Raw genomic sequence first — 26,901 nt, 5'->3', positions numbered from 1 at the left:
AAAAAATTTTTTTTTTTTAAAAATAATATTTAATAACTGTATGCTTAATTTAAAAAAAAAAAAAAAATAAAATTTTTTTTCACTATTTATTAAGTTTAAAAAACCATAAATAAATATTGAAAAAAAAATTTTTTTCTTTTATTTAATTTTAAATATTAAAAAAATCAAATAAATAAATGAAATTTTTTTTTTTAAATTTTAAGAAGTAGATTACTTTGATTGTCTAAAGTAAAATATAAAAAAAGAAAATGTTTTTTTATTTTTTTTAACGTTAACTTCTATCTCACTCAGCATCTATTTTCATCTAAACTAAAAATCCCGTTGCAGGGTGTTAAAACAGAGCATTTTCGTATGGTCTCGCCCCTGTCACACATTTTGGGTATCATCTCCACCTAAAAAGGTAGATTGGAGCAAGAAGTAACGAAACATATTATTGGTTGTGCCAAGTAACCAATCAAATAACTTGTTATATATCAGGATCACGTTGCACGTGCTTATATTGGGAGGCTCCGTACGTTTCCGCGACAGAACGGCTCTCTAACGTAAGTGCATCACGTCGGTTACATCTTTATTTAAAAAAAAAAAAAAAAAAAAGAAAAACAACAATAATTTATATATATTTTAAGTAACAAATTATTTCAACAATAAGTCAAATTATATTTTTAAAATTACGTGCGTGAAATTACATAACAATACATCGAACGAAAAAGAAAATTTCAAAAATACATATATCGAAGTAAATAATTGATTTTTTTTTACCTTTTTTTTTTCTTTACAAGGATTATTACGGTTTTATTTATTTAAAAATTCAATTTTTTGGGTGAATGAGTGTGTGGCTGTGTGTGTGAATGTGTTTAAAAAAAAAAAAAATTTAAATTTTCTAATTTTCCAAAATTAATTAACGATTATATTTCGTTAATTTTTTTATTTTTTTTTTCTCTCCTTCATTTTGCTTTTTGAATTTTAAAAATAAAAAGTGTTTTTCATTATTTCAAATTTATTTTTTCAAAATTTTTCTTATTCAAGTTCAACGATTATATGTGAAAGTGGAAAATTTAAAAAAAAATTCATTTCAAGTTTTTTTTTATCATATAGAAGAAGCTAAATATTCAAAGTGTTTAAATTAATAAATTTAATTAATTAAAGTGAAGTGAGAAAATGAGGAAAAAAAAAGAAATTAAACGAAAAAAAAAAATCAGTTTTATTTGATTATTTAAATGTTTAAATTAATAATACCATAAATAGAATTTTTTTTTTTTTTTGTGTTAAAATACCTATATCAAATGATAATAAAAATAATTTAAAAAATTTTTAATTAATAATTTGTATGTACAGGGCCACACACAACGTGCCGCCAGAAGTAGTCAGTCCGACTCCGAAGCTTTGCAAAATTGCACGAAACTGACGACTACTTGGCTTCTGAGTAGAGAATACAAAAAAATCAGGGTGTTATTCCCTCAATACTAAAGGAGATATTATTTAAAAAAAAAGCATATACATATTATTTATAAATAAATATAAATAAAACGCAAAAAAAAAAAACGGCAGAAATTTTAATTAAAAAAACATTATTATTATTATTAATAAAATAATAATAATAATATAAAAAAGAGTATATTTTATTTGAAATAAAAAATATAATAAATTAATTAATTTATAAAAATGCCGAGACCAGTAGTACAAGAGGGTGAAGATCCAGATCCAGCACCATATCTTTATGTAACTCTTGAGCAGAAAAGAATCGACCAGTCTAAGCCTTATGATGGTAAAAAGGCTTGCTGGGTACCTGATGAAAAAGAAGGACATGTACTTGGTGAAATTAAAGCCACCAAGGGTGACATTGTCTCTGTTGTTTTGCCAGGTGGTGAGGTGTGTATTTAAATTAATTTAAAAAAAAAAAATCATTTAAAAATTATTTTTTAAACAATTTTCTATTAATTATAAATAATTTTTTTTAATTTTATATATTATTTATAATTACTTATAGATAATATGTATTATTTTGAAATTATTTACAATATTTTAATTGTTTATTTAATAATTTAAAAATGTTATAATAATAATCATGTTTAAAATTTATTTTCAAGTAAAATTTTCAATCGTTATTTATATATGATGATAATTTTATTTGGTATTTAGTATGTGAGTTAAAATTGTATATAAGATATACAAAAAAAAAAAATAGTCGAGAAACTTTGGCGTTGCCGTATCGGGCAGCTGTTACTATTTCTAGAACAGAATAGCGTTTTGAGTATCGTGAGACGCCATATCCAGATCGTGCCAACCCATATTGGAACATACAAATTCTTAATTTAATTTCGGAACTTTCAATTGGCTGAAACATAATCCCTATTTTTAAAAATAATATAAACAAAAATAAAAAAAAAAAAAACTTTTAAATTTACTCGAAATTATATGGCTTATAATTTTAGCAGAAAATTTTTTCAATTTAAAAAATGAATAAAATTAATGGCTTTGATAAAAAAATTAATAAAATTGTTTTTTTTTAATTTTTATTTATTAAGCTACATCGGGTAACAATTTGTAAATTTTATTTTTATTTTTCGGTGAATTTATTTGGTGTTATATAACAGTTCACCAAACCCGGTTCATCAGTTATGCCTAAATTCTATTGTTAGAAATGTTAGCAAGCAACGGATCATCCGGGTATAATAATAACGCTTGCAACTTAATGAAAACGTCAGGTCAATGTATTTTTGGAACAGAGCCCAGTATAAAAAAAAAAACTTTTAAATCTAAGCATCAGTAACGACAAGAAAAAATAAAAATAAAATACCAAGTTAGAACAGAAAATAAATAGAATGAATTAAAAATAAAAAAATTTAAATACACTAATGGCTTTTAATAAATTTATGCAATTATAAATTAAATTAAATATTTAAAAATACAATATTAATTAAATTTAATAATAATTATTAATTAATTATTATTTTTAAATTAAACATAAATAAATGAAAAAAAAAATATGCAGATAAAAAACTTTCATAAAGATCAACTGAATCAAGTTAATCCACCAAAATTTGAAAAAAGTGAAGATATGGCAGATTTAACGTTTCTCAATGAGGCTGCTGTTATGCACAATTTGAAACAACGTTACTACGCAAAATTAATATACGTAAGTTTTTAATTATACAAAATGTACTAATGTTTTTTTTTTTTCTTCTCTTTTTTATCTCTCTATCGCTATCTCGTCAATTGGGGGATTTAAATAAACGAAAAATCGGAAAATATATTATTTAAAAAAACGAAAAACGGAATAAAATAAAAAACATAGACCAAGGACTTCAAGAAGGATCTACTCCAGCAGGTCAATCCACCAAAATATGAAAAAGCTGAGGATATGTCAAATTTGACATACCTCAATGATGCTTCTGTACTTCACAACTTGAAGCAGCGTTATTATCACAAACTCATCTACGTAAGAAATTCGAAATGATCACAATGTTGATCGTGTGCCATCCGCGTGAATTATTTTTTTTTTTTTATTTTGTTATTTTTAGTCGTTGGATTTAAAGCCTGTTTATCACTTGGCACATCCACAGACAAAAATTTGTTTTACTTTTTTTTTTTAAACTGAAAAAACAACAACAAAATTGATCAGTCATTTTTTTTTTTTCTATTATTAAATTTACTGTGTTTATTTAATTTTTTTTTTAAAATTTTTTAACGTTTGTTGTTAATTTTTTTTACATGAAAACTCTCGAACAAGACATGAGATGTTTTTTTTTTTTTAAATAATAATAAAAAATAAAATCTGTAAATGAGTTTTACGAATGTTTTTTTTGGAAAAATGAAAAGAAAATCGACATGGGATTAAAAAGAAAAATTTTCAAATTGCATGTAACTTGTTTTTTTAAAAATTAATTTTATGATTTTTATATTTTTTTATCTTTTGTATGATTTTACTGTTTATTTGGTTTAAATTTTTTTATGTAATTGGTTTTGGGTTTTTTGTAATAATTTATTGATGAATTTCAGACATACTCTGGCCTCTTTTGTGTGGCTATCAATCCTTACAAGAGATACCCTGTCTATACAACACGTTGTGCCAAGTTATACCGTGGTAAAAGACGTAGTGAAGTACCACCCCATATTTTTGCCATTTCTGATGGTGCCTATGTCAACATGTTGACCAGTAAGTTTATTTAAATATCATAAATTTTATAAACAAAAAGAAAGTTTATTAAAAATTTTTTTTTTATATAGAAAATATACAATTTTTATCCACAAAAATATCCAATTTTTCTCCAAAGAAATTTCCAATTTTTATCAACAAAAAACTCCAATTTTTATCAACAAAAATCTTTAATTTTTATCCACAAAAATATTCAATTTTTATTCAGAGAAATCTTCAATTTTTATCAATAAAAAACTCCAATTTTTATCCACAAAAAGATCTAATTTTTATCTAAAGAAATCTCCAATTTTTATCCACAAAAATATCCAATTTTTATCCAGAGAAATCTTCAATTTTCATCAACAAAAATATCCAATTATAATCCACAAAAATCTCCAATTGTTATCCACAATAATCTTCAATTTTTATTCACTAAAAACTCCAATTTCTATCAACGAAAATCTTCAATTTTTATTAATAAAAAACTCCAATTTTTCTCCAAAGAAATCTCAAATTTTTATCAACAAAAAACTCCAATTTTTATCAACAAAAATCTTTAATTTTTATCCACAAAAAAATCCTATTTTTATCCATAGAAATCTTCAATTTTCATTCACAAAAATATTCAATTATAATCCACAAAAATCTCCAATTGTTATCCACAATAATCTTCAATTTTTATCAACAAAAAGATCCAATTTTTATCAACAAAAAGATCCAATTTTTATCAACAAAAATATCCAACTTTTTCGTCCCAAATTTTTATCAAATACCACTCAATTTATGAACAATAAAATTAATTCTATTTATCTAATTTTTAGACTCGGAAAATCAATCTATGTTGATTACCGGTGAATCTGGTGCTGGTAAAACTGAAAATACAAAGAAAGTAATTGCGTACTTCGCAACTGTTGGTGCATCAACTAAAAAACCAAGTGAAGCTGATAAAAAGAAAGGATCACTTGAAGATCAAGTTGTACAAACAAATCCTGTACTTGAAGCTTTTGGTAATGCCAAAACTGTCCGTAACGATAACTCTTCTCGTTTCGTAAGTTTTAATTCATCAATTAATTCATCATTCAATTCATCATAAATAAATATTAAAATATTAAATTATTTTGTAAACAGGGTAAATTTATTCGTATTCATTTTGGACCATCCGGAAAATTAGCTGGAGCTGATATCGAAACTTGTAAGTTAAATAATCATTCAAATAATTAATTAATATTTTAAATATATTTAATTGTTTATTATTATTTCTATTTTTAATGATAGATCTATTGGAAAAAGCTCGTGTTATTTCTCAACAAGCATTGGAACGTTCTTACCACATTTTCTACCAGATCATGTCTGGTTCCGTCAAGGGATTAAAAGGTAATGTTTATTATTTTTAATTAAATTTATCATTAGCTTTAACCAACAATGTCCTGTCTTGGATTCAACAAATCATCAAAAGATACCATTACTATTGTTAAGTTAAATATATTGTCCTAGTTTTATTATTTCGAGCGAAAAAAATATTTAAAACAGATGTATCATCATCAAGCTGGTTCGAGTCCTGAGAATATCAATCTATAAAAATTAAAATAATCATAAAGTAAATTTAAATTACCAAATTAATTTCTTAGAAATGTGCTGTTTATCGGACGACATCCATGATTACTACTTCGTCTCACAAGGAAAAACAACAATTCCAAATGTCGATGATGGCGAGGAATTGTCGCTTACCGACGTAAGAACCGACGCAAATTCAACGCGAAGGAATTTTTTGTTTATTTTGAAAAAATTTTTTTTCTGCTATTTTCATAGTTAAACAATTTATTTATAAATTTTTTTTGTAATATTTAAATCCCTAATTACGGGCACAGCAAAAATTTCTAATTAATTTTTTTAGATTTTTTTTTAAAATTTAATTTAAAAGCTGGTAGATTATATTGTTTGTTTAAAAATTGTTGATCGTTATGACCGATTAAACAATTACGTAGTGACCCTTAATCCTTGAAAAAAAAAAAAAAAAACGCTTGTACGTTTTTCAACCAAAAAAAAACCATGAAAATATTCAAATATGAAAAAGAACCAGGCGAAAAAAAAAAAACCTGATGCGGTTGATTGATGGTTCATTGGTTTATCACCTGCATGTGTGTTATATTATTATTTTTTTTTTTGTTGATTTACATTGTCAATGCAGAGATGTTACTGTTGAGCAACAACATCAATGACTATTACTTCGTATCGCAAGGCAAAACAACCATCCCTGGATTGGACGATGGCGAAGAATTGCTTATTACCGATGTAAGTGCATGCAAACCCGCAAGTAAATATGATGAAACGATTTATCAATTGTCTCTTTTATCATTTTAAAATTAAATACTCAAAAAATGATTTAAAAACATCAATAGACAATAAATTTATCGTTCATCATTCATTGAAAATATCATATTTTCAATTTAGTTTTTTTCAAGTGTTTTCTTTGCGTCATGATTGTTAAGTATATTTTTTTTCTTTGCAATCATCCAATATTGTTTTCAGCTGTCATCATTTTTCAATCAGCTAATTATTATTATTTTTATAATGCAGCAATACATACGCTCTTTGATGGAAGCCTATCCTCTTATAATTTTATAATTTAACTATTTAATTCTAGCACAACTGAGTAATAATAATCACACTATCAAATTTAATTTTCAGATAATTTTCACTTCTTCTTCTTCTTCTTCTTCTTCTTTTTTCTATTATTAATACAATCATTATTTTTATTATAATATTCTTCTTCTATCTTTCTATCTATCTCTTTCTATCTATAATTTCTTTCAAATTCATTTCATTATCAACAACAAATTAATCAATCTACGCAAAAAAAAAAAAAAAAATGCAAATTTATATCGTTATCTTCCCGCTTGAGAGACAAAATCAAATAGATGATTTATTTTTTTATTTTTTTTGTATTATTAAGGGGTATATAGAAAGAAAGTATTATTATAAAATATATATGCCAACATGATTATTAAAAAAAAAATCATGGATAATGTTAGAAATGTGTCTGCTGTCGAACCGGATCGGTGACTACTTCTACATTAGCCAGGGTAAGACAAGAATACCGGGAGTCAACGATAGTACAGACATGGAAGAAACGGACGTAAGTCCTTTTCATCGTGATAATTAAAAAAAAAAATAAACAAAAAAGCAAAAAAATTAAACTTTAATTAAATGATTTTTCTTTTCTTTTTTTCGAAATAATAATTTTTCGAAATAATATTTCGAAATAATTTTTCGAAATAATATTTCGAAATAATTTTTCGAAATAATATTTTTTCGAAATAATTTTTCGAAATAATATTTTTTCGAAATAATTTTTCGAAATAATATTTTTTCGAAATAATTTTTCGAAATAATATTATTTATTTTTAATTATAATTATTAATAATTAATAATTATAATAATAATATTTATAATTAAACTATTTTTAATTAAAGTTTTGTTATTTTTATTTTTTTTTCTTAATTTTTTATCTTCATCATAACGCAATGGCACTGGCATTCTCTGCCCCCCGCTGCTGCGCATTTTCCTGCTGCTGGTACCGGGGGGCGGGGAATTTAGGGGGATTAATAATTTTTTTTACAATTATATTATTATTAATAAATTCACAGATATATTCCCCTGAAATACTCGCTCCCCGTATACAGCTATATCCAAAATTAATTATTTTCCAATTTAGAAACAGCTTGATATGAATTTTATATATATTTAGGAATAAATTATTGTATATTTTTATCATGTTTTATTATCAATGATTAGATGTGAATATAAAAATTTTATTTAATTTGTTTTTTTATTTTTTAAATAATGTTATTCACAGAGATGTGTTTCTTGTCGAATGACATTCATGACTATCACAATGTGGCACAAGGAAAAATTACAATCCCAAATGTTGATGATGGCGAAGAATTGTCGCTTACCGACGTAAGTCCTTTTTTAAAAAATGAAAAAAAAACAAGAAAATAAACCCCAAATTGTTTCCCAATTATTATCTGTTAATTGTTAATATTTAATTTTATTGATCAACAATCAAATTTGATTATTCAATAATTTTTTTTTCACTTTTTTTTCAACCCATTGTTCCCAAATGTACTATTAAAATTTATCAAATTATCAAATTATTTTTCCCTTTTATTTATTTTTTATTATTACTCCTAAAAAAAAAAAAGCCCCGGATATTATTTCCGTGAAAATGTTACACACAAAATGGCAACAATGAAAACACAAAAATATTTTTTACAAACACAAATATTGCGAATATAATTTTTATCAAAAAAATCATTAACAATTTTGAAATTGGATAAACTTTCCAATTTTTTTTGTAGACTGGAACAACAAATACATGGTAAATAAGGTGATGATTTTAGTGATAAAATCAGATAATGAATTATCATTTATCACTTGATTTTAATAGAAAAAAAAAAAAAACGAAAAAATAGAGCTCAGGGAAGAAGCGGCTTTCTAACACAAGCTGTGCTTCTGCTTTTGCTCATTGCATGTTTAAGCATTCTCCAAAGCTTTTGAAAAAAAAAAAATTTTTTTTATACTCAACACTGTGCTTCCTCTAAAACAGCTTGTTTCATATCCAATAAAAAAAATCATCAGCTCTTTCATTGATGCTTGACTAAATGACAATGAAATTTGTCGAAAAATTTTTTTCTAAAAATTTATCGAAATAAAAATCAATAATTAACACAGTAATATTTTTTAAATAATAATATAGGAAGCTTTCAACGTTCTTGGTTTCACTCAAGAAGAGAAAAATGATATTTACAAGATTACCGCTGCTGTTATGCACATGGGTGGTATGAAATTCAAACAACGTGGTCGTGAAGAACAAGCTGAAGCTGATGGCACAGAGGTAATTTATTTAAAAGAAAAAATATATATAATTAAAATTAAATAATTATTTAATATGAATTTTAGGAAGGTGAACGTGTTGCCAAACTTCTTGGTGTTGACTGTGTTGATTTATACAAGAATTTATTGAAACCAAGAATCAAGGTCGGTAATGAATTCGTAACACAAGGACGTAACATGAATCAAGTATCATACTCTGTTGGTGCCATGTCAAAAGCTATGTTTGACAGAATATTCAAATGGCTTGTCAAAAAGTGTAATGAAACACTTGACACACAACAAAAACGTCAACACTTTATTGGTGTATTAGATATTGCTGGTTTCGAAATTTTCGACGTGAGTATTTTTTCATTCAATTATTTAAATACAAAAAAAAATATATTATTTACATATTTTTAATACAATTTTTTACTATAAAATATATTAAATTCAATTTTAAATAATTTATATCAATCTAAAAAAAAAAAAATATAAAAATTGTATTAAATATAGTAAACAAATTAATTTTAAGAAAAAAAAAGTAAAAAATCAAAAAAATCGAATTTCATATTTAAATTTCGATTTTTTATTAAACAATAATTCGATTTTTTTTTTTTTTTACTTTTTTTTAAATTAGATAATTAATTTAGATTCCAGTAGATAATTCGTATATTTTTTCCCATAAAATCAAACCCGTCTAGAAAAAATATTCCACAAAAAAGAAAAAAAAAAAATAAATTCCCAAGCCCCTTTTTTTATAATTTAAAAAAAAAATAAAAATAAATATTAAAAAATAATGCCCATATAGTACAATGGGTTTGAGCAACTTTGTATCAACTTTACCAATGAAAAACTTCAACAATTCTTCAATCATCACATGTTTGTACTCGAACAAGAAGAATACAAAAAAGAAGGAATTAATTGGGCATTCATTGATTTTGGAATGGATTTACTTGCCTGTATTGAGCTCATTGAAAAGGTGACTCATCAAAGACCCTTATCCTATTATTTTAAATTCAGAATATTCATTATCATCATGAATTTTAATACTGAATTTATTTTTATCAATTTATTATTATCTCAATTAAAGGGTCTTGCAAGCGCAAATTCGTAATTATTCCAAATATTTTTTGAATGATTTTTTTGATCCAAAACAAACAATACTACCTTGTTTGACCCCCCCCCCCCTACCACCACCCACAAACCATCTATTTGTATTTTGATGGTTTTTTTTTTATTTGTTTCAAGATCGTATATGAATATACGATAAATTTTGTGAATTTATTGTTTTTTTAAATTTCTGATTTTATTTGGTTAATTGATTTACCCCTTTTTTTACAATTGAAATTTAATTTTATACATGTTTTTTGAGTGTCCCCTTTGTTATATATTTTTCCACAATTTTTTTGTTACCCTTTTGGATCATTGTTCCATCATCAATTGTCATTGACATATCAATCATTTTCAAACATCAAAAAAAACAAAGAAACAAACAAACAAATTCAGTTGTTTCAAAACAGTGGACGTTTTTTTTTTTACATTTTATATTTAACATGTAGATTAATCGAAATATATTGACATTATTTCGATGAATTATTTTCCACAAAATTGAATATTTTGTGAGGATTTAATTATCAAAAAAAAAAAACACAAAAACACAGTTAAAATATGAGTGAGTTTTATTTAAAAAATTAATTTAACAATTTTTGTATATTTTTTTTTAATTGAAAAATTAATTACATGAAAAAATTACTGGGTAATTAATTTAGAATTGAAAAAAAAAAACAGAAAAAAATATCTATAAAGATATAATTTTTTTAAACAAAAAAAAACTAATAATAAATTAGTGTAATTAAGTGTTTTATAAAAATGAAAACAATTAAAACATGAACAAAATAAATTTAAAAAATATACATACATAAAAAACAATGTTATTATGAACGTTGTCTGGCATTTGCACAAACAGTTTAACAGCTTTGAACAACTATGCATCAACTTTACGAACGAGAAACTTCAACAATTCTTCAATCATCATATGTTTGTTCTTGAACAAGAAGAATACACTCGTGAGGGCATTGAGTGGTCATTCATTGATTTTGGCATGGATCTTCTTGCTTGTATCGAACTCATTGAGAAGGTATAAATTTCCAACAGGAAAAAAATCAAGACTGATTAAACAGACCAGAACAATCTGTTAAAAAACAAACAAAAACAAACAAACAAAAATTTAATACAATTGTTTTTAATAACACAGCATACGTATTTGTAACTAAAAAAAATTTTTATGAATGCTTTAACTTTTTTTTTTTTTTTCATGACGAAAGTAATTGTCCACTGTTTTATTTGTGATAACATTTTTTTTTTTTTTTTACTTTTCACAACATCATTTCAACATGTCGATCATAGGTATTCAAAATATAAAATTAAGAACTTTTTTTTTTTTTTTTAAATATAATTCCAATTGTTTTTAAAAATTCAATGAGTTTATAAATATTATTTTTTTATATTGATTTTATATCATTGAATTGTTTGAAAAAAAAATTGAAACAATTGGAATTTATCAAGTATTTTTTTAAGTCACAAACAAGGCATGTTTTATTCCATTTATTGTTTTTTTTTTTTTTACCTTGTTTTGAATTTTGCAAACAAAAAAACAAACATAAAATTGAATAAAATAGTTCAATGGGTTTGAGCAACTTTGCATCAACTTTACCAACGAGAAACTTCAACAATTTTTCAATCATCACATGTTTGTTCTTGAACAAGAAGAATATAAAAGAGAAGGAATTGATTGGGCATTCATTGATTTTGGAATGGATCTGCTCGCATGTATCGAACTCATTGAGAAGGTATTTTTTTAAACAAAAAATAGACAAAAACAATTCAACAATAAACAAATCACAATTGTGAATTCATCAAAAGGAAAATAAAAAATCATAATAATTCCATGATAAATCTGGTAATTGTTTGACAGTGTTTTTGCTGATATTATTTTCAAAAAAACAATAAGAACAATGAAAATAATCAATTGACATTTGCAGTTTAATATATACATTTTTCTGGTGTTTTTAAAAATATTTATTCTACGTTGAAAATTATACTCCACATTGTTGACATTCATAAATTCATACAATCGATTATTTCCATTAAAAAAAAACAAAAAACAATTGGACATTCCGGTACGAAATCCGAGCTCCAATATCCAATAAATTCAACAAAAAAAAACCCTATGATTTGAAAAATTCAAGTCACCATCATACCCAAGTCCTGAACAATGAAAAAAATTTTTTTTTCAAACAAAAATATACCATAATTAAAAAGCCAAATTTACTAACAATTTAAAATAATTATAAATACATTTAATTATTTTAAAAACTAATTATAAAAAAAAAAATATTAGCAGTCGGCATAAAACAGTAAATTGACAACTGTCTTGCCTTTTTTTTTTCCAAAAAAAATTATCACAATACAATTACACAATCCTGCATCATCATCATCATCATCATGACTCACAACAGTTCAACAGTTTTGAACAACTCTGCATTAACTTCACCAACGAGAAATTGCAACAATTTTTCAATCATCATATGTTTATTCTTGAACAAGAAGAGTACACACGTGAGGGCATTGAATGGACATTCATTGACTTTGGCATGGATCTTCAACAAACAATTGATTTGCTTGAAAAGGTACACGACGATATTGATGATTATAATTACTGTTTGTATTTACATTCAGTATTCATCATTGACATCGTGAAAAATACAATACGTTACTTTTTTTAAGCATGTCATTTAGCCTCTTTCTCTTTCTCTATTTTTTAAATTTAATTACTATCTTTAGTACTTGATACAAAAACAAATACTATATCTATTCCTTTGACTAACAAAAAACAAGAAAAAAAATAATTTTTCTTCAACACACCTAAGTAGATAATTAAAAAAAAAAAAAATCAAAAAAAGATTATTTTTTTATTGTTGTTTATAAATTTATTTTGTAATCTTTTTTTGGTTTTTTTTTTTTCAAATTATTGATATTTAAATAACGAATTAATTGAATGACAAATATTCGTTGTTATTTAAATTTTTATGTTTTTGTTTTGCTGTGTGTGTGTGTGTATTGAAAAAAAAAAAAAAATACTATTCTTGGATACGCATGCCAACCTGATGACCTGATGGATTTGAAAAAAAATTATTAAAATAGTTGAATAGTTTTGAGCAACTATGTATCAACTTTACGAACGAAAAATTGCAACAATATTTTAATCATCACATGTTTGTTATTGAACAAGAGGAATATGAGAGGGAAGGTATTAAATGGGCATTTATTGATTTTGGTATGGATTTACAATCGACAATAAATCTCATTGAAAAGGTAAGATAATTTGCATGATACAAATTGCTTTTTGCATTTATTAATTGCTTATTGCGCACTTGCAAGACTGTTAATCATCATCAATAATAATAATTTAATTTTTTTCAAATTTCAAGCTCGTAAATATTAAGGATCATCATCACAAAGTATCGAAATTATATTGATTCATTTTTACACTATTTTTAAAATCATTATTAAATTTGTTTAAAAAAAAATTCGTTAATATCATTATTTATCATTAGTAAAATCAATAATTATTCAAATTAAATTTTCATATTAAAAAAATAAATGAAAAAAAATTTTTTTTCTGTAGAATTTTGAAGTAGATAATTTAATATAAATAAATAAATAAAAAATTAATTAATAGTAGTTAAATTAAAGAAAGAAAAATTCAGTTTAAATTTCAATGAATATTCAGATAATAAAAAAAAAAAATATATAAACAAAGAAAATTAAAAACATTAATTAATTATGTATTTTTTTTTTTGTTTTTTTTTTAAATTTATTAATTTAGCCAATGGGTATTCTTTCAATTCTTGAAGAAGAGTCTATGTTCCCAAAAGCCACGGATGCAACATTTGTTGAAAAATTAAACAACAATCATCTTGGTAAAAGTAACAACTTCCTCAAGCCAAAACCACCAAAGCCAGGTCAACAAGCTGCTCACTTTGCTATTGGCCATTATGCTGGCAACGTTAGTAAAATATTTTATAAACAGCAATTAAATATAATAAAAATAAAAATTAATTAAAAAAATAATTTAGGTACCATACAACATTACTGGATGGTTAGAAAAGAACAAGGATCCATTGAATGACACAGTTGTTGATCAATTTAAAAAATCATCAAATAAATTATTGATTGAAATATTTGCTGATCATCCAGGACAATCTGGTGGTGGTGGTGATGCTAAAGGTGGACGTGGTAAAAAAGGTGGTGGTTTTGCAACAGTATCATCAGCTTACAAAGATCAATTGAATAATTTAATGACAACATTAAAAGCAACTCAACCACATTTCGTACGTTGTATTATTCCAAATGAAATGAAACAACCTGGTGTTATTGATTCACATCTTGTTATGCACCAACTTACATGTAATGGTGTACTTGAAGGAATTCGTATTTGTCGTAAAGGTTTTCCAAACAGAATGAATTATCCTGATTTTAAACTTCGGTAAGTTATCATTCTTATTTTTATTAATTTAAAAAAACTCCCCATGAAACAAACGAAACAATTATTCAATTATTAATAATATTTTTTCAAGCAGAAAGTCAATATTATTCTTTTTCTATTTTTTCATTTAATTTAAACAAATATATATAATAATTTATTGTCTTGTTGGCAAACAGTTACTTGATCTTAGCACCACAAGCTATGACTGAAGAATCAGACCCTAAAAAATCAGCTCAAATTTGTTTCGATTCATGCGGACTTGATCCAGACTTTTATAGGATTGGTCATACAAAGGCTAGTTTATTCTTAAAAAAAAAAAAAAAAATGAAGAATTACCCTGAATTTTTACAATTAATTTTGAACCCTTTTGACCCTTGAACCTGATTTTTTAATTGAATTTATTGTAAATCTCCAAGTAGTTAAACAATACCATCAGTCAGACACAAAATTGAATCATCATTTTATCAGAGTGAACCCTGTATTTAATTGTTTTTTTTATTTATTTAAAATATTGTTTTAATTGACCCTTATTATGTTGAACCCTTGAATTTTTTTTTACAAGTAGATTTTGTATATTAATTTAAATACTGGTGACGATCGAGAACTGATTATGCTGAATATTATCAACACTGAAGATGTTTTTTTTAATTTATTTGTAAAATTTTGTAGATAATCAAAGAAATCTATTTTGTTCCTATTTTGTGTGATGTGGTAATTTAGATACAAGATCATTGCACCAGCAGCTTGTGATGCAATTGGAGCTGATCCTAATAAATGTGCTGCTGCTATTTTGGAAGCATCTGGTCTTGATGCTGATCAATATCGTCTTGGACATACCAAGGCACGTCATTTGTGACAAAAAAAATATTGAAATTTATAAAATATAACATTATTCATCAGGAATACTTGTATTATTGTGTGATAATCTAACAATAATTTAATGTTTTTTTTAAATGTATCAACTAATTTTCTAAAATTAGATCAACAAATGCCGTCTCAACGTGTCATCTTTGATTGAAATTTAATCCTTCAAAAATGCAAATTATTATTGTCACAATAATGAAGGATTATTTATCATTTTTTTTTTGTAGATCATTTATTTATTTATGTTATTTATGTCATGTATATTTGTTTTATTATTTATTATGTCTCAATTATGACTATGAGATTATTTTGTTGCATGAATTTTGTTTTCATTATTATTTTATTTTTTTTGTTTATCGACACTGTAAAACAGATATAGAATTCTGTGTGCCGCTGCTGTTAAAGATATTTATGATCCAAAAAAAGCAACTGAAAAAATTCTTGAAACAATCACTCTGGAACCAGAACAATATCGAATGGGTGCTACCAAGGTATAATGACACCTTTTGGTACAACTGAACAAATTTTTTTTTAATATTTTTTCACTTCAAAAGAAAAACATTCATTTGCTTTGCATGAAAAAAAAAAATCATTAATTTCATTATCTTTCTTTGTTAATAATTGTCTGATTTAAAAATTAATATTCCAAAAAAAAAAATTTAAATACCAATCATAAACATTGGAGCATTTTAAACTTGAAGAAAAAAAAATTTAACAGTTAAATTATAAACCTATGCATGTTTTAAACAAATAAAAGAACATACTCAATTTAAAAAAAAATAATATACAGAATAAATTTTAAATGACATGTTAATTAATAGAAAAAATTGTTATATTATTTTTAAAAAATTGAGTATGATTCTTAGTGATTGAAGTAGAAATGTAAATGTAATGTATGATAATTAATAAATTAGGTATTCTTCCGTGCTGGAGTCCTCGGTCAAATGGAGGAATTCCGTGACGAACGTCTTAGCAAGATTTGTGCATGGATGCAAGCTTACATTCGTGGTTATCTTGCACGTGAAGACTTTAAAAAATTGCAAGAGCAACGTTTGGCACTTCAAGTTGTTCAACGTAACTTGCGAAGATACCTTAAATTACGTACCTGGCCATGGTGGAAATTGTGGCAAAAGGTCAAACCTCTACTCAATGCTACACGTATTGAAGATGAATTGGCCGTACGTATAAATTTTTTTTTTTAAACATTTATATAATTTTTCAAAAAAATAACACATTTATCATAATTAATACTCAAAAATTCAACAAATTTATTTAATTTTAATCAGACCATAAATTTATGTAATTCAAGCTGACTCAATTTTAGAATTTTAATTTTATAAACTCTGGATTTATTTATTTTAAAAAAAATTATAATAATAATTATATATTTTTTTTTTTATACATGATGTAGCTCTATAATCGGATACGTGAAAAAAATAAATAACATTTTTTTTTTTATTAAATGGAGAAGCTGGAGCATATCATAATACTGGAAATTTTATTTTTAGTATAAAACTCCCACTGTCGAAATATTTAAGCTGCCTAAATTCGACATATGATATAAATATTTTTCTGCAGATATTTTGGATTGGAATTGTAATGAGTGGGGATTTTCGCGACTTTCCGTTGACTTGGAGAATTTATAACATCCTTTTTTTTTTTTTATAAATATTAATTTTTCGGGGTAGAGATTATTCGACATCAGTAGCCAACGTGTGAGCACTTGAACGACAACTCGAATAAAATCGAATTGATAAATACGAATAATTAAATAAATAATTTTAAATTAAAAATAAATTTGTTGATAAAAGTTTGTGAATTTTTTTTGTGATATAAATTTTTGAATTTATTAAATAATGGAAGATCCAGTTGTTGATGAAAATTTTGATGAACAAGATAAATTTTTGGAAAATATTAATATGGATAATAATATAAAATTACAGGAGCTCACTGAAAGAGCACGTATTTCACAAGAAAATTTTGAACGTGAAGAAAAAGCACGTAAAGAACTTGAAGCTGTTCATGCTGTTGTGCTGAAAGAAAAAAATGATCTTCAAAGACAACTTGAAGGTGAAAAAGGTTCTTTAACTGAGTATCAAGAAAGAGCAATTAAACTTGCTGCACAAAAAATGGATCTTGAGTCTCAACTTTTGGTAAGTTTCTATAGAAATTTAATTTTAATTATTTTTTATCAATCTGTGAATTATTCGATAGACTTTTTTAAATATAAAATAAATTCTACTTAATGAAAATACATGTATAAATTTATTAAAAATTAAATTTCATTTATTTTTACAATTAAATTATCAAGTAGAAAAAAGAGCAGTAAAGTTTAAATAGCTATAGAAAATAAAACTGTCAGTTTAAAAAAAAAATTAAATGATTAAATTTATAGTCAGTTAAAATTGTCATCAAGTTTTAAAATGAATTTATAGGTGAAAATAATGATAAAATTTTTGTATAATTAATGATGAAAATGTCATAAAAGTTAGTGTAATTATGTCTATATTTATATTCTGGAATATTTTCTAGTTAGTGCATAAAATTATTATAGTTGAGCCAAAAATTAAATGAAGCATAAATTTAATTTATTGACATTAATAAACTATTTAAAGCGTATAATCATGATATTCATCGTCACTAAAAATGTCATGATAAATTGGCAAAAATTATCAAAATTGACCCATCAAAATCACCAGTTAGAAATTAAAAGTAGCAATTTTTAAAATTTCGTAAATTATATATTTTTTTTTTTTGGCAAACCATTTAGGGTTTGCTTTGCGTTAACAAGTCATCTTTCATACATATTTTTTTTTTATTTTTCGAAATAGCTAAATTTAGAAACCAAGAAATTCCAGGTTATTAAAAGTTTTGTTTTTTTATTTTTTTTTTTATACATCGTGAACGTGATGTATCACTGGAAAAAAAAAAAAAACAGGTCGAGTGTATTTTTATTTTACAGGGTCAAATTTAATGATTCATCGATCATTTCATGACGAAATTGTTGTGATATTTTAAATATTTTATTTATAATAATTTATTAAACTTCAAAAAAAAAGATTTATAAATATTTTTTTTTAAACATTAAAACTTCATTCGAATTGACAAGATATTTCCAGCTTGTTAGTGAAAAATTTTAACGATGATTCACAGGTGTTAAAATAATTAAAAATAAATTATATATCAAGTAATGTGCCAAGTCCAACATTGAGCCAATAAATTAATTAAAAATATATTCCAGGATGTCAGTGATAGATTACAACAAGAAGAAGATGCCCGTAATAACTTGTTCCAAAATAAGAAAAAATTAGAACAAGAAATATCTGGACTTAAAAAAGATGTTGAAGATCTTGAATTGGCTATTCAAAAATCCGAACAAGACAAAGCAACAAAAGATCATCAAATAAGAAATTTGAATGATGAAATTGCTCATCAAGATGAATTAATAAACAAGCTCAATAAAGAAAAGAAAAATCAAGGTGAAGTTAATCAAAAAACAGCTGAAGAACTTCAAGCAGCTGAAGACAAAGTTAATCATCTTAACAAAGTTAAAGTTAAACTTGAACAGACACTTGATGAACTTGAAGATACTTTGGAACGTGAAAAGAAACTCCGGTATGTTTTGTTAAATTGTTTTTTAAATTTTATTAATTTACTTTAATATAATAAATGAAATTTAAATTTTTTTGTTTTAATAGTGCTGATGTTGAAAAAGGCAAAAGAAAAACAGAGGGTGATCTTAAATTAACCCAAGAAGCTGTTGCTGATCTTGAACGTAATAAAAAAGAACTTGAACAAACAATTCAACGTAAAGACAAAGAATTATCATCATTAACAGCAAAACTTGAAGATGAACAATCACTTGTTGGTAAATTATCAAAACAAATTAAAGAATTACAAGCACGTATTGAAGAACTTGAAGAAGAAGTTGAAGCTGAACGTCAAGCACGTGCTAAAGCTGAAAAACAACGTACTGATCTTGCACGTGAACTTGAAGAATTAGGTGAACGTCTTGAAGAAGCTGGTGGTGCAACATCAGCACAAGTTGAACTTAATAAAAAAAGAGAAGCTGAACTTGCTAAATTACGTAGAGATCTTGAAGAAGCTAATATTCAACATGAAACATCACTTGCTATTCTCAGAAAGAAACACAATGATGCTGTTGCTGAAATGGGCGAACAAATTGATACACTCAACAAGCTTAAGGCTAGGTAATTAATTAATTTATATTTATTTATTTAGAAAAACAAATTCAATATATTTCCCCTTTGAAAGAAAAACAATTAGCTTAATTAAAAATAGAATTTCAAATTAGTATATAAAAAGAAACAAAAAACAAATTAGATTTTTAAATTAAATCGTAAATTTATTAGAGCTGAAAAAGGTCGTCATGACATCCACGCGGATTTGAATACCGCACGTGCAGCTGTTGACCAAGTTGGAAGAGAAAAGGTACCATTACCTTGGAAAATAAATATGATCGTTTTAATAATTGTTTCCAATATTCGTTGATAATTTAAAAATAGTATATTTCGTTACAAGTGCCCACTCAGAGAGTGCTCTCAACGAATTTGGAGGGGCAAGCACGAGCCTTGGCGAGTGTTTCCCCTCCAAATGAGTTTGGAGCGGGCTCTCTGATTGGGCACATGTAACGAACCATATTTTATGTTACTAGGGACAGTGGTAATAATGTGTGAATTTCCAAAAAGCGCACTACCCCTCTTACGCTTTGGAAATTCACACATTATTCCCACTGCCCTCGTAACATAAATTATTTTCCAATTGATTTGTTGTGATATAATCAAAATATTTTTTACAGTTATTTTTTAATTAAAAAACAATCCCCCTCAATTATTATCTAAATGTTACATGTTTTTTAAAATTTAATTTCTACAAATCCTGCATTTTATGTGTATTTTTTTGTTGTTTATTACGTCAATAGGACTGAAAAAGAAAAGGTTCAGTACTTTAGCGAATTGAATGATATGCGTGGATCCGTTGATCACTTGAGCAACGAAAAGGTAAAATTAATTTGGGATTTAGTAAAGAAAAAATAAAAAAAAAAAAAATGAAACAGCTTTACTAATGCAGAAAATTAATTTTAAAATGAATTATTAATTAAGGTGCTTTGAGCTGTGTTAACATAAATTTAATTCCTTGTTGATTAATAATAATGATAATATAAATGAATAAAATTTCAAGTGTGTTTAACAATAATTATAAATAGTTGAAAACAAAATTTTAAATGAAATAAAAATTGTTTAAATATAGGCTGCCCAAGAAAAGATTGCCAAACAACTTCAACATCAATTGAATGAAGCACAGGGTAAACTTGAAGAATTAAATCGTACAGTAAATGACTTTGATGCAGCAAAGAAAAAGTTGTCAATTGAAAATAGTGATCTTCTTCGTCAACTTGAAGAGGCTGAATCACAAGTAAGCCAATTATCAAAGATTAAAATATCATTGACAACTCAATTGGAAGATACAAAGAGATTAGCTGATGAAGAAGGACGTGAACGTGCAACACTTCTTGGTAAATTCCGTAATTTAGAACATGATCTTGATAATATACGTGAACAAGTTGAAGAAGAAGCTGAGGGTAAAGCTGATTTACAACGACAATTAAGTAAAGCAAATGCTGAATCACAATTATGGCGTACAAAATATGAATCAGAAGGTGTTGCAAGAGCTGAAGAACTTGAAGAAGCTAAACGTAAATTACAAGCACGTCTTGCTGAAGCTGAAGAAACAATTGAATCACTTAATCAAAAAGTTATTGCATTGGAAAAAACAAAACAACGTCTTGCAACTGAAGTTGAAGATTTACAAATTGAAGTTGATAGAGCAACAGCAATTGCAAATGCTGCTGAAAAAAAACAAAAAGCATTTGATAAAATTATTGGTGAATGGAAACTTAAAGTTGATGATTTGGCTGCTGAACTTGATGCAAGTCAAAAAGAATGTCGTAATTATAGCACTGAATTATTCCGTCTTAAGGGAGCATATGAAGAAAGTCAAGAACAACTTGAAGCTGTACGTCGTGAAAATAAAAATCTTGCTGATGAAGTTAAAGATTTACTTGATCAAATTGGTGAAGGTGGACGTAATATTCATGAAGTTGAAAAAGCTAGAAAAAGATTGGAAGCTGAAAAAGATGAATTACAAGCTGCATTGGAAGAAGCTGAAGCTGCACTTGAACAAGAAGAAAATAAAGTATTACGTGCACAACTTGAACTTAGTCAAGTTAGACAAGAAATTGATCGTCGTATTCAAGAAAAAGAAGAAGAATTTGAAAATACAAGAAAAAATCATCAACGTACACTTGACTCCATGCAAGCTTCCCTCGAAGCCGAAGCCAAGGTAAATATTTTATTATAAAATTTTTCTATTTTCATTATAATTTATAATTTATCATTTTTTTTTTTGTCAATTAAAATTATTAGGGTAAGGCTGAGGCGTTACGCATGAAGAAAAAACTTGAAGCTGATATAAATGAGCTTGAAATAGCACTTGATCATGCAAATAAAGCAAATGCTGAAGCACAAAAAAATATCAAGAGATATCAACAACAACTTAAGGATGTACAAGCAGCACTTGAAGAAGAACAACGTTCACGTGATGAAGCACGTGAATTACTTGGTATATCTGAACGTCGTGCAAATGCATTACAAAATGAACTTGAAGAATCACGTACATTATTAGAACAAGCTGATCGTGGTCGTCGTCAAGCTGAACAAGAATTAGCTGATGCACATGAACAATTAAATGATATTGCAGCTCAAAATGCATCAATATCAGCTGCTAAAAGAAAACTTGAAGCTGAACTTCAGACACTTCATTCCGATCTTGATGAATTACTTAATGAAGCTAAAAATTCTGAAGAAAAAGCTAAAAAAGCTATGGTTGATGCAGCAAGACTTGCTGATGAACTTAGAGCTGAACAAGATCATGCTCAAACACAAGAAAAATTACGTAAAGCACTTGAAGCACAAATTAAAGAATTACAAGTACGTCTTGATGAAGCTGAAGCAAATGCACTTAAAGGTGGTAAAAAAGCTATACAAAAACTTGAACAACGTGTACGTGAACTTGAAAATGAACTTGATGGTGAACAAAGAAGACATGCTGATGCACAGAAAAATCTACGTAAAGCTGAACGTCGTATTAAGGAACTTAGCTTCCAAGTAAGTTGTTTAAAATTTAATATTTAAAAACTTGTTTTATATGTATTTAATTTTAATTTTTTTTTCATCAAATAGGCTGATGAAGATCGTAAAAATCATGAACGTATGCAAGATCTTGTTGATAAATTACAACAAAAAATTAAAACATACAAGAGACAAATTGAAGAAGCTGAAGAAATTGCAGCACTTAATCTTGCTAAATTCCGCAAGGCACAACAAGAACTTGAAGAAGCTGAAGAAAGAGCTGATCTTGCTGAACAAGCAATTACAAAGTTCCGTACTAAGGGAGGACGTGGAGGAAGTGCTGCACGTGGTCTTAGCCCAGCGGTAAGATAAACTAAAATTTAAAAAATTATTTTTAAAAAAAAATATATAAAAAGATGATTGATTAAAAAAAAAAAAGACATAAAAAAATTATATAAAAACGCGATGATGACTTTAACATGTCTACCCTGTGTATAGCCCCAGAAGGCACGTAAGCCTGCTGCTGCCTCGGAGTAAATCACCCCCCATTGGTTACATGTAAGTGCGTGTGTACGTGTTAATCATGCACATTATTATACTGTGTTTTAATTCACAGTTACACATGCATTAAAATCGTATATCCCAAAAAAAAATAAAAAAAATAAATATTCAATTAATTTTTATAAATCATAAATAAACAACAAAAACAACAACACGAATCATCATCATCTTCATCAATATAATAACAATCCTTTGATGAAATTTTAAATGATTTTTTTCAAAATTAAAATTTTTTAATTCAATACAATTAAATCATAATTAAAACACAAAAATAAAATGGAATTATAACCCTGAAATATCAATTAATTTTCATGTAAATATTATTTTTTTTTTAAATTAAAATTTATCATTTTTTAATTTAGTATTCACACAAAAAATGTGCTGAAATTATCATCGTAATTTTTTTTTAATTGTTATAATTGTTTAATAATAACTGTTTTAATATTTTTGATTAAAATTTATAATTTTTTGATGATAATTAATTATGTATTTAAAAATTTTCTTTACAGCCACACCGACAAGCGTTCAAACCCCAATTCGATGGTTCCGCATTCCCGCCACGATTCGATCTCATGCCTGACGGTGAATTTTAAATTCAATGAATTTTATTATCATCCTGTTATTCATCATAAATTATATAATAATAATAATATCAAACATCATATTCCTTTCGACACGATCATCAAACATTCTCTGATGCATGTCAACGATATGTTGTCTCGTTAATGAGATAATTTTATCAATGAAGATTTAAATATCAACTAAATCAATTTAGGATATGCAATAATTACATTTTTTTTTTCTCTCTCTTTTTTCAATTGGACACAGTTTTAGCTATTTATTAATTGCCAATTATTAAATATTAATCAAAATTTATTTATTTAGATGAAAAATAAAAATTTGTTAACGTCATTTTTTTTTTTTTTTTTGAATTTAAATATTCATTGTTATTATTAAATTATTACGAGTTAAATTTGTTATTATTTTTTTTTTCTTTTGTTCAATTATGAAATGAAATATTGAAAAATAGTAAAAAATTTTTTATAGTTTAACTGTGTCCATATCGCTATCCTTCATGATAAATTAATTTAATTTATAAAAAAAAAATATAAAAATAAAAAAAACGAAAACATGTATTTATTAAAATAAATAAGCAATAAATCTAAAAATTGAGTGTTATTATTTTTCCTATCCTAGATAAATCCTAAATCAATTAGATTATAAATTTCTTTTTTTTTTAAATAAGAATAAAACAAGATGTACTTATTAGAAAAAAAAATTAAATAAATAAATGTGTTTAATCAAGGACACTCAATGATAAAAAAATAAAAAAAAAAAAAAAACTTGTTGAGATTATTCTATTTTAAGTTGAATTTTTCTCATCAATCATCAGCATGTCATCAAGAAGAGACAAAAAAAAAAAAAATCTGATAAGTTTCGATTGAGTTCAAGAAACTTGGAAATATAATTCAATGATTTCAATCAAAAGAATAAGAAAGAAAAAAAAGTGGCAAATGTAATTATGCAGATAAAAATTTAAAAAAAATCAGATAAATGTCTTAAATTCAATGTTATCATTTAAATTATTATTTGAAAGCTATATCATATAAAATAATAGAGATCACATTAATCAATCATTTTTCGAGATATAGATTTTCTTTGTTTGATCATGATTTTCCATATTTTTACATCTGATAGTCAGCTAATCTTGATCTCAAAATAAAAATTTCAGAGAGCAATGATTCTTAATACAGTAGATTTTTCATATAAAAGATGAGAATTAATTTTAAATTGTCATACAGTCACTAAACGTCAATTAAAATGCAAGCAATTATTACTTTCGGTGTTTTATGCATTCTTGCATTTTCAAGGACATCAGGTAAAAAAAAATTATATATATATTTAATATTTATCTAGTTGTAAAATAGATCATTCAATTTTAAATTGTTGAATATTTATTATTTATTTGATTTTATTTAAAAGCTCGAGAAATTCCAAGAGTTGTTGGTGGAAGTGTTGCATCAGAGGGTTCCCATCCCTATCAAGTATCATTGAGAACAAAAAGTGGATCTCATTTTTGTGGTGGTGTTATCATTGATAAACGTTGGATTTTAACAGCTGCTCATTGTATTGTTGGGTAATTGAAAAATTCTATTCAATCAATAATTGTTGTTGTCACACTGATAATTTATTTAATTAAATTGTATATGTTGATAAACCATTTCAGTGATCAACCATCATCAGTATTTGTAGTGACTGGAACAATTAGTCTCTCACAAGGTGGTACAAAATACGAAACAGATTTGTTGATTGCTCACAAAAATTACAACAGTGCTGCATTTTCAAATGACATTGGTTTAATTCGTGTTAAAATTGATATTGAATTTAGCGAAACAGTTGGCTCAATAAGTTTACCAACAAGTGATTTTGATAAAGAAAATTATCCATGCAAATTATCTGGCTGGGGATCAACAAGTATGGGAAGTTCATTACCTGATAAACTTCAAGAACTTGATTTACTTGTTATTGCACAAAATGAATGTAAGACTGTTCACAATATGATTACAACTGATCACATTTGCACTTATACTAAATCTGGTGAAGGTGCTTGCCACGTAAGTATTTTATTAGTTTTTGTTTTTTTTTTTTTTATATCAAAATAATATTGTACCTATTATCCCGAGTAGAAATTCAGTTCAGGATATGATCAAAACTTGATCAGGCAACTTGAATTGAAATCAAGTTTTGATCAGACAACTTGATGATTCATTGATCAGGATTTGACCAGGTTCACTTGATCAGGATGTGATCAAGATACTTGATCCTATCTTGAACAGGGAAACTTGTTTTAAAAAAATATTTATTTGAAATCATCCAACTTGATGATGTTTTGATCAAGATTTGACCAGGCTCACTTGATCAGGATGTATTAAGGTTACTTGATGCTATCTTGACCAAGTTAACTTGAAATTGAACGCAAAAAAATATCTTGATCAAATCCTGATCAGGATTCAATCAAGCTTTCTGAAATAAGGTAACTTGATCAATTTTTGATCAGGATCGGATATCAAATCCGTCGATCCTGACCAGATTTCTACTCGAGATACTTTAACTTGTTTTTTTTTCTTTAATTTCTACAGGGTGATTCAGGTGGTCCATTGACATCCGATGGAACATTGATTGGTTTGGTTTCATTTGGAAGACCATGTGCTCTTGGTTATCCAGGTTTGTTAAATTGTTTAAAATCATTTTTTTATATAATAAGAATAATAATAAAAAACCATTTTTAAATATTTTTATTTTTTTAATTTATTTGTTTTTTCAGATGTTTTTACTCGTGTATGGACATTTATCGAATGGATTCAAACCAACATTCAAGAAAATAGTGTTTACTAAATTCACAAAAAAATTATTACCCATTAATTATAAACAAATGTCAAATGTACCTTATTATAAGTACAAAAAAATAATTAAAACTTGATTAAATAATTAATTTGAGTTTTATATGTATAATAAAAATTATTAATTATACTCACTGAACGATAGATGTTTTTTTCTTTACACTTAGTAGAAGTGTTTGAAATTTCTACATGAAAAAAAAAATCTTCAACAGACAGCTATATTTAATAATATCTTTTTTTTATCACACTATACTTTTTATATATCACACATAAAGAAAGTGTAAAAAAATCTTTTCATATTTTCTTGATGAAAATAAAAATTTTATATAGATAATTTAATTAACTTATTTTCAAACGAAAGGC

The 26,901-nt window shown here is 25.6% G+C and overlaps 2 protein-coding genes across 40 annotated transcripts; both read left to right on the top strand.

Annotated features, from left to right (window-relative positions):
* Window positions 1-504: 504 nt before the first annotated feature.
* Window positions 505-23,868, top strand: LOC122848892 (myosin heavy chain, muscle). Of its 39 annotated transcripts, XM_044147340.1 has the most exons (24): window positions 602-736; window positions 1,336-1,869; window positions 3,296-3,439; window positions 4,000-4,156; window positions 4,960-5,186; window positions 5,267-5,330; window positions 5,414-5,512; window positions 7,995-8,098; window positions 8,898-9,035; window positions 9,101-9,370; window positions 9,822-9,992; window positions 13,902-14,081; window positions 14,152-14,561; window positions 15,282-15,402; window positions 16,340-16,603; window positions 17,369-17,578; window positions 18,667-19,040; window positions 19,124-19,636; window positions 20,368-20,446; window positions 20,697-21,788; window positions 21,872-22,612; window positions 22,688-22,939; window positions 23,075-23,134; window positions 23,647-23,711. In XM_044147340.1, exons 2-23 carry the CDS (start codon window positions 1,663-1,665, stop codon window positions 23,111-23,113), a joined length of 5,856 nt encoding a protein of 1,951 aa, XP_044003275.1. In that variant the 5' UTR covers window positions 602-736; window positions 1,336-1,662; the 3' UTR covers window positions 23,114-23,134; window positions 23,647-23,711. The 39 variants fall into 39 exon arrangements, with proteins under 39 accessions (XP_044003248.1, XP_044003246.1, XP_044003253.1 ...); XM_044147313.1 differs by lacking the exons at window positions 602-736; window positions 7,995-8,098; window positions 9,822-9,992; window positions 23,075-23,134 and adding exons at window positions 505-542; window positions 6,327-6,430; window positions 12,532-12,702 and having other exon boundaries at window positions 23,647-23,868; XM_044147311.1 differs by lacking the exons at window positions 602-736; window positions 7,995-8,098; window positions 23,075-23,134 and adding exons at window positions 505-542; window positions 6,327-6,430 and having other exon boundaries at window positions 23,647-23,868.
* A 1,090-nt stretch (window positions 23,869-24,958) lies between these two features.
* LOC122849449 (chymotrypsin-2-like) lies at window positions 24,959-26,538 on the top strand. The gene is made up of 5 exons (XM_044148149.1): window positions 24,959-25,016; window positions 25,112-25,274; window positions 25,365-25,752; window positions 26,278-26,362; window positions 26,463-26,538. Exons 1-5 carry the CDS (start codon window positions 24,959-24,961, stop codon window positions 26,531-26,533), a joined length of 765 nt encoding a protein of 254 aa, XP_044004084.1. The 3' UTR covers window positions 26,534-26,538.
* Window positions 26,539-26,901: the final 363 nt, after the last annotated feature.

Source organism: Aphidius gifuensis, linkage group LG2 (genome assembly GCF_014905175.1).
Source record: "Aphidius gifuensis isolate YNYX2018 linkage group LG2, ASM1490517v1, whole genome shotgun sequence".
Classification (NCBI taxonomy): domain Eukaryota; kingdom Metazoa; phylum Arthropoda; class Insecta; order Hymenoptera; family Braconidae; genus Aphidius; species Aphidius gifuensis.
Note: the sequence above shows the minus strand (reverse complement) of the source record. Positions and strands in the feature narration are given on the sequence as shown.